The sequence below is a fragment of the Natrix helvetica genome, assembly GCF_964273705.1.
Source record: "Natrix helvetica genome assembly, chromosome: 3".
NCBI lineage: Eukaryota > Metazoa > Chordata > Lepidosauria > Squamata > Natricidae > Natrix > Natrix helvetica.
In genome coordinates, this window is record NC_138549.1 from 87,968,553 (window position 1) to 87,982,139 (window position 13,587).

The 13,587-nt window shown below is 38.6% G+C and overlaps 3 protein-coding genes across 6 annotated transcripts in view; 2 read left to right on the forward strand and 1 right to left on the reverse strand.

The window, feature by feature from the left end:
- DIPK1A (divergent protein kinase domain 1A) overlaps positions 1 to 13,587 on the forward strand; it is a 263,262-nt gene that overhangs the window by 128,653 nt on the left and 121,022 nt on the right. The window lies entirely within an intron of this gene.
- Positions 1 to 13,587, reverse strand: part of RPAP2 (RNA polymerase II associated protein 2) — a 300,695-nt gene that overhangs the window by 99,741 nt on the left and 187,367 nt on the right. The window lies entirely within an intron of this gene.
- Positions 1 to 13,587, forward strand: part of EVI5 (ecotropic viral integration site 5) — a 79,427-nt gene that overhangs the window by 42,209 nt on the left and 23,631 nt on the right. For all 4 annotated transcript variants that reach the window (XM_081949575.1, XM_081949574.1, XM_081949577.1 and 1 more), the window contains 3 exons: positions 3,406 to 3,540; positions 5,069 to 5,209; positions 6,474 to 6,632. In XM_081949575.1, coding sequence (XP_081805701.1) covers positions 3,406 to 3,540; positions 5,069 to 5,209; positions 6,474 to 6,632 — 435 coding nt within the window. The remainder of the gene's footprint in view (positions 1 to 3,405; positions 3,541 to 5,068; positions 5,210 to 6,473; positions 6,633 to 13,587) is intronic.

A 13,587-nucleotide genomic window follows, 5' to 3' on the forward strand; every position in this document is an offset into this window, starting at 1 on the left:
CGGGCCAGCTGCCAAGACTCACCAGGCTTCACTCCTACACAAACAGCTGAATAAATCTACAAAGCTAGTGATAACTGACTGACAACAATCCACGATTAATTGCCGGGTGGTGTTTGTTTTGGGTTATGAGGGGATGGGTGTGCGCAAGCGCGAGGTGCAGGTTATCCTAATTACTAAGTAACTATAAAAGGTGGTGGGGAGCACCAGGTGGCAGCTCTGACAATTTATTCATTGCCATAGTGCTTTGTTGGTCAGTTCGTGCCGAAGGAAGAATACAAACTGCATTTCAAACCGTTTCTGTCTTTGGATGTTTTCATTAACCCTTCGGAACCTGACACGTGATTTACACAACAGGATTAGTCCAATCTCTTACGTAGAATCCTGGTGATTCAGCCCAAATTGTAGCAATAAAAAGACCAAATTCATATCAGATGAAATTGTATTCCACTTCTTTGAGGTGTCCAATATACGCAAAACAATTTTTTTCTTCTGACTTTGCATTTTGGTACTTGTCATAATTTTTCAGATCCTGATACAGCATTTGTGCTTTGTGGTACATTCTAGTTCTAATTGATTTGCATAACCTTAAAAGAATTACAAATTGCTTGGTATGTATATAGATTCTAGGAATCGTCTGAGACAGCCATCAGACAATAAATCATTGAATTCTATAGCCTTGGACAAGAATATAGACTCTTAGAACATTTGGATAGATAAGTGGATTACAGATTCATTTCAGTTGAGGTAATTAAAAAAAGAGTACAGAAAGATTTTAGCATTGACTTGGTAGCCATGCAGAATGTGGTGAGAAGTAATGGATAGATGCCACAGGAAGGAACTGAACGCTATATAAAGCATTCCCTATTTTTAAATCAGTTGCTGCCTGCACATATTCAGTTCAAGTTCTGTGACCTAAAATTTCCTTTCAGTGAAAACTTTATAATAAATAATATCCAGAGCCTGTCCACTGTCACTCCCTCATTGTGTATTGTTTAAATCAAGGTTGTTTTTCTGAGTGTCTTCTATTTTAGTTCCTTGCCTTATGGCCTCACTTAGAATTTTGTATCAGTAGCATTCTAACGAAGTGTATTTCAATGTTATATGCTGTATTGCTGCTTAAACAAGGCTAAGATAATATAAAAAATAATCTTGGATGTTCTGGAAGTATTTTGTATGCTATAATTAATTATGGATTTAAAACAAAAAATATTCCATACTGAATGGCTTTTTTAAAGTCCCTTTTAAACCTTGGTTGGTTTAAATCAGGGGTGTCAAACTCATGGCCTGGGGACCAAATGTGTCACCTGCTGGCCATGCCCACCCTCAGTTTAGCGAAGGGGGGGAGTCCTGATTATGGCTTGATGCCGTGAGTTTGACACCCCTGCTTTAAATCAAATGCCTTTGAAGGAGGACTGTTTTGTCAAAAAAATAATAACATTTTGTTTTTGTTCCAAATAAATATTATTCAGTTGAGAATAACGACATAAAGTTCAGATAATTAAACTGAATTTAAATGAGTTGCTCTCAAAAACAATACTTGGGCCTCGTTTAAACCTAATGTTTGTAACAGTATTTTGAAAACATGTATTCATTACAAATGGTTCCTAATCTTTGAGAATGTTTTAAAAGCTGCTACAGAAAAGTGTGCATAAGTGAGCACAAAATATGGATAATTTTATAGCACAGGAAGTGGATTTTCTTTCCCTAGGCAGAATATAAATGTAATCATTACAAATGTACCCTCTCATTTTTCATGCAAAAATTAATGGCCGGTTTCTTAAAACCTTGAAATAAATTTAGATTGCACAAATAAAAACTTTAATTGTGCTCCAAAGTAAATTTCATTGAGGAACTGCTCATTCCTTTTTGGTTTGAATAAGAAATTGAAATTGTGGTGGTTCAGAGACTCCTGTAAAGTCTTATGGAATCCATAGTCATAAGTTAAGAAGCTTTGCTCTCTGTACATAAAATGATTCGGAAAGTCAATGCACCATTTTAGAGGCTTCGGGAAATTATCTCTTCCTTTCCTTATTTCATTTAGAAAGTTTAAATTTTTAGCAAAAGGAGTCTCAGTTTTCCAGGTTTAAGTGTATACTATATAATGTATATCTTCTTTCCCAGGTCAATGAATCACAGATTTTTGCCTATTAAGAAATTGTCATCATACGCTTAAGCAGTATTTAAAACTTCTTGTAACTTAACGACTTGTATTATGTTTTATAAGACGGGGTCCCCAACCCCCAATCCGTGGCCCAGTGCCGGATTGCAGCCTATTTGGAACTGGGTGGCAGAAGTGATGGGAGAACGCTCATGTGTGTGCATGTGCAGGCACATCTGCATTTGTGAAAGCAGCGTGCACACGAAACCATCCCTGCCATCCCCACCGCTGTTGGTCCGCCGGTCCGGAAAGTTTGGGGAAACACTGTTATAAGATGTAAGCTGCCCAGAGGATAGGAATGATATTTGCAATAAATTACAGTGACAAAATCTTGTCAAAAAGAGGATCATTTATCCATTGTGCAGTTGCATAGTTGCAGCCAGTTAAGCCAATGTATTAAATACACTTGACATTTAGATAAAGACAAACAGGATGAGAGAGTATATTTGATGCTCCTGTGATTTGTTGGCTGCAATTGCACTCGGAGGTAAAATCGTTAATGCAGTGGTAGTAATGGGGCGCATAGGCAAATGGCCACTTATTTTCTTGATAGACTGTCAATGACATTTGACAATGGCACAGATACAAACCTGTTAACCAACTCTTGTTCACTGTGGGTAGATCTCTTTACCTTATTTTCAGCAATATGAAAGGAATGGCTCTATCTGCTTTGTTCATAATAAACAGTGTGAAAATAAAAAATTGAATTCTCTGTTAGTCATTGCTGCAGACTGACTGACTCAGACTGCCTATTATTGGAAAAACACTGACTTAGCGGCTAAGTGGAGAATTAAACGTACCTTTTAGTCTTAAAATATTTCTACCATATCTTCAGAACTGCGTGGTTTGTTAGTCAAATGGAACAAAACTATAGCACTATCCCAAAATGTTAATAATTTTGACTAATTGAGTAGTTTTTTAAAAAAAATTAGACCTTAAGAAAACTAGACCAGCATTCCTTCAGCTTTTAGAAACAATTTTAATTACATGTTTGGGTTAAGGAAAAATCACAGTGGAAAGAAAATGAAGGTGTACATAATATCAAACTTTTGAAAGGAGTAGCATTGTCTTTGTTGTGATGCTGTAGGTCTGGTGAGAAATATTTTAAAGAAAAAAGCTTTACTGTTTCCAACATTAACAGCTTTTTAAAAAGTCTTTTTGTCTGCTTTATTGCGGGCACGATTTTACATTTTAAGATATCTCCTTTCCTTCTGTTAACACCGATGTTGGATTTCCTTGCTCTGTAGCGTAAGAGCAGTTCCCCCCACAGTGAAGACTTTGTGCTGCAGTTGCAAAGGGAGTTGATCGAAGCAAAACTGAGTGAAGCTGAATCACACAGTGCCCTGAAGGAAATGCAAGATAAGGTTCTTGAGATGGAAAAGGTAAGTCAAACTATGAATGCTCTGTAAAATCCAAGTTTTCCAAATCCTTTGACCATTACATAATTTGAATAACATAGAAGAATAGAATTGGAAGGGACCTTGGAGGTCTTTTAATCCAACCCCCTGCTCGAGCAGTAGACCCTGTCATTTCAGACAAATTGTTGTCCAGTCTCTTTTATGAAAGTCTTCAGTGATGGAGCACTTATAACTTCTGAACGCAAGCTATTCCATTGGTTGATTGCTCTCACCATTAGGAAATTTCTCCTTAGTTCCTTGATTAATTTACAACCATTGTTTCTTGTTTTGGTGCTTTGGAAATTTTATTTCCCATTGAGATTGAAGAGAATTAAGGTTCATAATAAATATGGGTCAGTTTTAATTTATTACTTTAAAATGAAATGTTTGTTCATGAAATGATTTGATGCCCATAATTAGATTTAGTTGAAGATATTGAAGGACTATCTTATCCATATATTTCCATCTGTGCATTATATTTAGCATCAGGCACATTACTGTGTATCCAGTTATTTTCAGTACCACTGTGGGGAGATGGACAAGTCTTCTATTGAAGCACCCAAGATATGGAGAATCCTTTGTATAGAATTTTGACTCTTCCTATAAATTATTAATGCAGGCTGAGGATTTGTCTCTTTTTATTCTTTTCTCTATATAAAAACAGTCAGGCTAACTTTGAATACCTAAAATGTATTGTAATTTATGTTTTTTTTTAAATTGCATCCTGAACTGGATGGGTGATCTTGTTTGGGTGTTGGTTAACTGCCATTTCCCTACAGTTCAGACATAATTGTTGTCTATGCAGGAAGATAATAGTTGAAAGTACAGTAAAAAAAAAAAGTCATCTTCAAATTGAAGTCAACCCTTCATAATTGGTTGCTTCATGGGAAGGTCCACATAGTTTTCTTGGCAGCTTGCTTGCTTGCTTGCTTGATTTATTTGATTCATGTTCCATCTTTCATTTAGGAGCTCATAGCACTGTATATACTGCTGTCTCCTATTTTCCCTCTAGAACAACAAGTCTGTAGAATACATCGTGCTGAGATGAGAAGATGGCTGGCTCAAGCCACTCAGACAGCTTTTGGGGCTGAGGGTGGACTCATCTAGGTCTCCTCTAGGATCTAGGTCTCCTGATTCAACATGGTGACCACCTTGCTACAATGACTCAATGTGGGAATGGCTTGGTGTTACTTTCTTCTGGGTTGTCTTTTCAACTTCCCAGCCTAAGCCTATATCCTTGGAGTTCTCCCACTCAATACTTCTGAGCCCAAATAAGGTCAGCCAAAGAGATACTATCTTCTTTAGAACTTCCGTGTTGTCATCATTACAGTTCTTTATCACTACAGTGAAGAAATAAATAATATGCTCCTTCCAAAAAGAAAGGTTTCCCTATTTGAGGAGGAGGGATGGTTTTTATATTCTGAATTGTTAGACCCCCAATTGTTAGTGAATTATTCTTAGCTGCAAGAGGTGGACGCTGTGCCAATATTGTGCCTTTTGTCGTTTTCTGCAGCGGAACAGCTCTTTGCCTGATGAGAATAACATTGCTAGACTTCAAGAAGAATTGATTGCAGTGAAATTAAGAGAAGCAGAAGCTCTTATGGGTTTTAAAGAACTTCGGCAGCAAGTTAAAGATTTGGAAGAACATTGGCAGGTAATTCTGTGCAGATAAACACTAAGCCCCTAAATTAATTTAGAAATAAATTGTGTATGGTGGATTCCATGAAGAGAGCAAATGCGTTAGTAAAAGAACCCTATGTTATGATTGGGAGAGCCCAACATTTATTTTGAGCTCTTGCTTTTAGCAAACAAGAATTTATATATATATAAATAAGCACATATTAGGCAGGTGTAATTGCCACTAAGCCACAGGCTCTCTTCCTTATCAGCTAGGCCAGGGAAATAGGCATGTATTTGTGTTACATCTGCCTAATATGCAATACAGCCCTGGTTCGATTCCCAGTAAGGGTATGGCTAGCTGATGAGAGCTAAATAGCTTGAAATAGATCTATACTAGTCTCCCTTTATTTATTTATCAGCACAAACACAACACAAATATAAAAAGGCAACATTAAAAATAAAAATATGGTTTTCTGCCTGGATGGTCCTCTGTGATGAGCCGAATGACAGAAAGGGGGAGTAGTGAGCTCCCTCCCATATTTGGGCATACCAGGGGTTGTAACACAAATATATATATGTGTGTGTGTGTGTGTGTGTTTTCATAGATTTTCACAGTTGTGGGTATGCTGGTTTTGTTGTATTCAGGTCTTTTCCCGTGTAAGATTGATCTCAATCTCAATCTTACACGGGAAAAGACCCAAATACAACAAAACCAGCATGCGGTTTTAAACCTCCTGGGTGAAAGGAACTGCTGTTGAATATAGCTTGGTGGGAACAACTGTGAATGAAATTAAAGTCTTATATTAGCTTATATTATTCTAGGGACGTGGTGGCTCAGTGGCTAAGACACTGAGCTTGTCAATCAGAAAGTTCAGCTGTTTGAATTCCTAGTGCCGTGTAACGGAGTGAGCTCCCATTACTTGTCCCAGTTTCTGCCAACCTAGCAGTTCGAAAGCATGTAAAAATGCAAGTAGAAAAATAGGAACCACCTTTGGTGGGAAGGTAACAGCGTTCTCTGCGCCTTCGGCATTTAGTTATGCCGGCCACATGATCACAGAGATGTCTTTGGATAGCGCTGGCTCTTCGGCTTTGAAACAGAGATGAGCGCCACCCCCTAGAGTCAGGAATGACTAGCACATATGTGCGAGGGGAACCTTTACCTTTATTCTATTGCTAAAATGTAAAATTTGAAAAACAACTCCTGAGCACAGCAGCAGATATGGAGATATTAAATATTGCACTGCAGGATAAATAACAAAATCTATGGAAATATATTAAGATATAGCCATGTTTTTTAGCGTCATCTAATTCGCACTTCTGGAAGATGGAAAGACCCACCTAAAAAAAATGCTGTAAATGAACTTCAAGATGAGCTAATGACAGTCAGACTCCGAGAAGCAGAAAGTCAAGCAGAGTTAAAAGAAATAAAACAAAGGATGATGGAAATGGACACTCAGGTAAGAAACTTAGTAATTCAAAAATTATTAAATATCTGGTGTTGTATGGTAGAAACCATGAGAATGCAATATTTGAAAAGCATAAATGAAATTACTAGTGTTTTTGGGACAGGAGAGATCATAATCCTATAATTTAAGGTATCCTCCATCTGTGACACACATTAGGTGATTCTGGGTAATGTTCCCTTTTTCCCCCAAATAAAATTTCTTCAAAGTTTGAGGGGAGGACAAAAACAAATATAGATAGTCCTCGATTTCTGACCATAATTGAGGTCAAAATTTCTGTTGGTAAATGAGACATTTGTTAAGTTAGTTTTGTCCCATCTTACGATCTTTCTTGCCACAGTTGTTAAGAGAAACATTGCAATTGTTAAGTTAGTAACTCGGTTTTTAAGTGATTCTGGCTTTCTCATTGACTTTTTTTATCAGAAGGTCACAAGAGATGATCGCATGACCTCAGGACACTCCAATCATCATAAATATAAATCAGTTGCCAAGCATCTGTAGTTTGATCATGTGACCATGGGGATCAGTGGTGGGTTGCAGGCGGTATGCCCCGGTACGGGCGTACCGGAGCCTGCCCGGAGCACCGGGTACCGTTCTGGTACGGTGTACCGGAGGCCCCGTCTGCCCGAACTCCTTACCTGTCCTTTAGGTCTTTGGTGCTTCCACGCACGCGCATGGCACGTATGGTGCCTGCGCTCCGCTCCGCTGAGCAACTGGAGCATCGCGGAGGCTTGCAGAGGCATTGCAGGCAGATATGATGCATGTGTGCGTCCATGTGGGTGACGCTGGGCCCATTCCAATCGTACCATTTGGAACGGGATCTGGAACCCACCACTGATGGGGATGCTACAACAGTTGGTTAAAAAACAGTCATAAATCACTTTTTTCAGTCCTGTAGTAACTTCAAATGGTCACTAAACGAACTGTTATAAGTTGAGGACTACCTGTAATGGTTGGTCCTCCATTTAAGGATGTAACACATGTGATAGGTAACAAATATTTGCTGCTGCTGCTGCTGCTTCTTCTTCTTCTTCCTCCTCTTCTTCTTCTTCTTCTTCTTCTTCTTCTTCTTCTTCTTCTTCTTCTTCTTCTTCTTCTCCTCCTCCTCCTCCTCCTCCTCCTCCTCCTCCTCCTCCTCCTCCTCCTCCTCCTCCTCCTCCTCCTCCTTCTTCTTCTTCTTCTTCTTTTTTTGGTGTTAACATTTTTATGGAGTTATAGAATAATATAAAATATAAAGTACCGTAAATGGGAAAGCAGTGGGGAAGGAAAGAGGGAGGAGAGGTGAGGGAAGATAAGAAAAAAAGAAAAAGAAGCATTGACTTCCCACTCTCTCTGTTACAGTACATCAAATCACAGCTTTTTACTTTTCCTAATAGTATAAACAAGCCACTTTTATAAAGATCTATCAGTCTAATCAGTGAATTCCAAAATCAAAGTTTCATTCTTCTCCACCTCGAGCACAAAGTTCGGAAGCGGTCTCCATGTAAAAACAAAAGTACTTATGTTCTTTTCTTTAATCAAAGTGGTCAGTTTTGTCATTTCAGCTAACTCCCCATCAATTCCTGCAAACATTCATCCGTAGTAGGAATCAAAGTATCCTCCACTTTTGTGTATATGTCACCGTGAAAGACCGAAATTGGTGAATGTCGACATTCACTGGTGAATGTTGGTGAATGTCCACATTCACCGGTGAATGTCGACACATACCAATTTCGGTCTTTCACGGTGACATATATAACGAGTCAGCGTAACGCTTTACTTTTGCTTTTCAATTCGCGGTCCTGGAAACTACTCGTTCTAACCGCGCAGGATCGCAGGTTTTTTTTTTAAAAAAAGGCCGCGAATAGAAGACGCTTAAAAGGAAGCGAGGAGCCGAGGTATTAGGGTAAGGGTATTAGGGTAAGGGTGTCGAGAGGATAAGGACATACACCAAGCGACTATGTGAATGTCGACATTCACCGGTGAATGTCGACATTCACCAGATTTCGGACTTTCATTCACCGGTGAATGTCGACATTCACCAGATTTCGGACTTTCATTCACCGGTGAATGTCGACATTCACCAGATTTCGGACTTTCACAGTAACATATACAATAGTCTTGCTGCTCTCAACATATATTGTAACAAAGTTCCAAATTCCTTCTCTAGTTCTTTTTCCATTAAACCCAAAAGGAGAAGCTCTGGTTTCATTTTGATCTCCATTTTCAAAAAAAAATTGTATTAAAATATGAATCATACACCAATTTGTTTTTGTTTTATCACATATCCACTATGGATGATAAAAGGTCCCCTCTTTACTTTTACACTCCCAATATTCATTTGACACGATTTATACATCTTAGATAACTTATCAGGTGTTAAATACCAATGGTATATCGGTATATCATCATCTTATAAAACAATTCTTTTAGATTGTAATTTAATGTGAATTTTAAACCCTTTGTCTACGTATTTTCCCATGGTTCAGCATCACATTATACATTCTTTTTTCTTTTGAAGAGTTCTTGGTACACTCTAGAACAGTGATGGCGAAACTTGTCAGCAACGAGAATGCCCAAACTGGAACATGCGTGCATGTGCGCATCCTGGAGCACTGGAAATCCAAAGACCAGCTGGCCGGTGTGTGCATGCCTGTTTTCGGGCCATTTTGGGGGCTGTTTTCAGGCTGTTTTTGGCCTGAAAAACAGCCCGAAAATGCCCAGAAAACAGTCTGAAAATGGCTCTGAAAACCAGTCTCGTTTTGGCCTGTTTTGGGGGCCCATTTTCCGGCAGTTTTCCAGCGCTCCAGCACCCGCGAAGACCAGCTGGCTGGCGCGCTGAAATCCAGAAGAGCGGCGTGCCCACAGAAAGGGCTCTTCGTACCACCTCTGGCACACGTGCCATAGGTTCACCCTAGAACAGACCTGTCAACCTGGCAGCCTGCAGGTGGGATACAGTATATGCAGGGCACACCCACCCCATGCTCCCCAAAGGCAAAAAGCATAGTGATACAGCACAATGCAAGCAGGTTTGACATGCCTCCTCTAGAATTTAATAAAACTCATTTTTCTTCTTTGTAATCTGCCCCAAATTCTAAGGGCAGATACAACTTAAACACATACTGTATTTATTTTATCTTGTTTTATGAAGACTCAAAAAGTTTACACACTACCTTACGAAGCCTGAGTTGGGATAACACCCATATGGGTATTGCCAAGAGTATTTTTGTTTCCTCACCACCAATATGGGCATTTTGTTTTTGTTTTTATTGTCAAAGGTTTACTGTTGGATATTTACAAGTAGATCTTTAAATGATTTGTTTTATCTATATGAATACTTAAATCCAGAAAACGCACATTGAGAATGTATGTTCTAAATTAAAACATCTAGCTTTTTGTTGAAGTGTAGATTGCTTTGCTTTTGGTCCAATAGGCCTCGTATGTTATAACAGTAAAAAAACAATTATTGAAGATGCAGGATCTTAAAAAAAAGCAACACTGAGCAATTTTATGATATAATAGTACTGCATGTTAAAAAGCAGTGTGAATTTAAATCCATTTATGGCTTTTATCATGTTTCCTAGTTTAAAGAGCAGTTTTTCTAATCTTTTCAGCCAGTAGGGGGTATAGGTGCTCTGTGTGATCATATATAAGCAATGCACACACACACACACACAGACACACACAGACACACACACACACAGGATCAATTGTATGTACACTGGGTAGGCAAGTTGTGGAGATTGTAGTTCTTCAGAAATTCATGAACTACAATTCCTGGAGTCATTGATACTGGATACGCTAGCTGATATACTGGAATTGTCACATATAATCCAAAACAGCAAAACCTAGTGAATATAACATATTCCGATTTCAATTAATTTACTGTTTCATTTTGATTTGTGTCTTGTTTATGAGAAATAATAGTTGATTCAAACAGGTGAACCTTTCATCGGGATCAGCTAGACTTATGGCCATAGTGATCAGGTTGGCCGGCAGAGGTACCGCGGGCCTGTCCTTTGATATTTCCATGCCGGCCCCGTGGGCCGGATCCGACTCACGGGGCCTTGAGTTTGACACCCCTGCCATAGAGCAACCAATAAACATTATTTAGAGATATTTCCCACATATTTTAAAAGAAGGTTTCTGTTTTTCTCAGAAGCATAAACAATAAACAACCTACTTATTCAAGCCTTATAAGCCTCCACTGGGAAGACAAGACTATTCCTGATTACTGTACCAATTTCATGTTAAACAGCACAAAGGAATATAAAACCAAAAGTACCCCAAGGTGTCAAATCTGTCAGATCTGTCAGGTGTCCGATATTTAGATATGTTAAGAAAACAGTAGAGCCTCTTCAAATTAGAGATGAAAGAAAGGTACATTTCAGACAGAATTGATTGATAAAAAGGTACATGAAATTGATTGATAAAAATAATATGAAAAGGAAATACTGCAGTTTAAGATTCAGATGAAACATTATCTTTTATGTGGCTGCAAAAGATCTCCATACATTTTTGCCAACTTTTAAGAGAGCTACTAAATTTGAAGAGATTAGATTACATCTCATTCAAGAAGAGGCGGTGCCAGAGTGTAATGAGGAAAAAAAACAACCCTAAATTTAAACACAAGGAAAAACTATAATCAGCCTTGATTGCAAGACGGAGCAAAGTACTCATAATCCTCAACTTACAACCAGTTTGCTTAGCAACTGTTCAGAGACACGACTGACCTTCCTAGGAGTACTGATGATCTGGTTCTGAAGTTCCAATGGTCAGCTTTTTACATTAACAGCAACAAGAATTCCAGTAGAGAGTAGAAGAGAAAAAAGCATTATATATATATGAGGCTTACTCAAAAGCATGGAATGTACAGTATATTCTGGAAACATGACAGCTGGATTTAAAAAGTGATAAAATTGAAGAAATTGAACATTGCTGTTAAGAAAGAATTGATTATACAGTAGATAGGCCACCTGAGAAAGCTAATGAAAAAGAGAAGATCCAGAAGCAGGCAGAAAGGCATAATATAAAAATGAGTTGTTGTAGAAGAAGCAAGAATGCTAAACAAGAAGCTAGAGAAAATGAAAGAAAAAAGTAAAAGAGTTTGTCATTTGAATTGCTATTCTACAACATTAGAAAAATTAGTAATAGATGCATTAGTAAAAATGTCAGGTTGAAGCAGTAGCTGAGAAATAGTTAGTGATTGCTACTACTAAGAAAGCAGAATTACCAGGCAAAGTGGAACAGTCAAGGCAAAATTGTCAAGAAAGTGAAAAGTATTGCAAAGGAAGAAATGAAGAATCAGAAAAATAAGGAACAATGGAAAGTTCTCTTAAGGTCAATTGAAATCATTGTCTTCAGTTCCATAACCACATGAAGAAAAAACTAAAGGTATTATTAGAAATTTCAAAGAAGCCTCAAAAACGAAAACCCACCTGCAAATGTTTTAACTTCAGCAGTTGCATTTAAGTAGAGTCTGTGAAACTATAGGTTTCCCCATCTTTTTAGGAAAAACAGAATAAACCATAAACATTCAACAGAAAGATGAATGCTAAACTAGAATTGGCAATTGATTCTACTGTTAGCATTTAACAGAAATAGAGACGGCAAAGAAAGAAAAAGACAGAAAAAGCAAAAAGCAGCATCTGTGAAAGTAAAAGATAAAACAAAAATGCAATGGGTAATGCTTCATCAAACAGGAAATACTATAGAATGTATTTAATATTTTATGGCAGAAAAATGTCTTTTTCTTAACACACAATGTCTTAGAAGTTTATCAGCATTGAACTTGAAGGAGAAAGGGAGCATAAGTGATAGAATGATAAACGACTGATTCTGCTAAAAATTGTGGGACAAGGAAAATGTTAGAAAATGTGGCAAACAAATCAGAAGGAATCTTATAGTGGGGCAAAAAGTATTTAGTCAGCCACCAATTGTTGAAGTTCTCCCACTTAAAAAGATGAGCGAGGCCTGTAATTGGCATCATAGGTAGACCTCAACTATGAGAGACAAAATGAGAAAACAAATCCAGACAATCACATTGGCTGATTTGGAAAGAATTTATTTGCAAATTATGGTGGAAAATAAATATTTGGTCAATATCAAAAGTTCATCTCAATACTTTGTTATATATCCTTTGTTGGCAATGACAGAGGTCAAACGTTCTCTGTAAGTCTTCACAAGGTTGACACACACTGTTGCTGGTATGTTGGCCCATTCCTCCATGCAGATCTCCTCTAGAGCAGTAATGTTTTGGGGCTGTCACTGGGCAACACGGACTTTCAACTCCCTCCAAAGGTTTTCTATGGGGTTGAGATCTGGAGACTTGCTAGGCCACTCCAGGACCTTGAAATGCTTCTTACGAAGCCACTCCTTCGTTGCCCAGGCGGTATGTTTGGGATCATTGTCATGTTGAAAGACCCAGCCACATTTCATCTTCAATGCCCTTGCTGATGGAAGGAGATTTGCACTCAAAATCTCACGATACATGGCCCCATTCATTCTGTCCTGTACACGGATCAGTCATCCTGGTCCCTTTGCAGAGAAACAGCCCCAAAGCATGATGTTGCCACCCCCATGCTTCACAGTAGGTATGGTGTTCTTTGGATACAACTCAGCATTCTCCCTCCTCCAAACACGACGAGTTGTGTTTCTACCAAACAGTTCTATTTTGGTTTCATCTGACCATATGACATTCTCCCAAACCTCTTCTGGATCATCCAAATGTTCTCTAGCAAACTTCAGACGGGCCCAGACATGTAGTGGCTTAAGCAGGGGGACACGTCTGGCACTGCAGGATCTGAGTTCCTGGCGGCGTAGTGTGTTACTGATGGTAGCCTTTGCTACGTTGGTCCCAGCCCTCCAGGACATTCACTAGGTCCCCCCGTGTGGGCCTGGGATTTTTGCTCACCATTCTTGTGATCATTTTGACCGCACGGGGTGAGATCTTGCGTGGAGCCCCAGATCG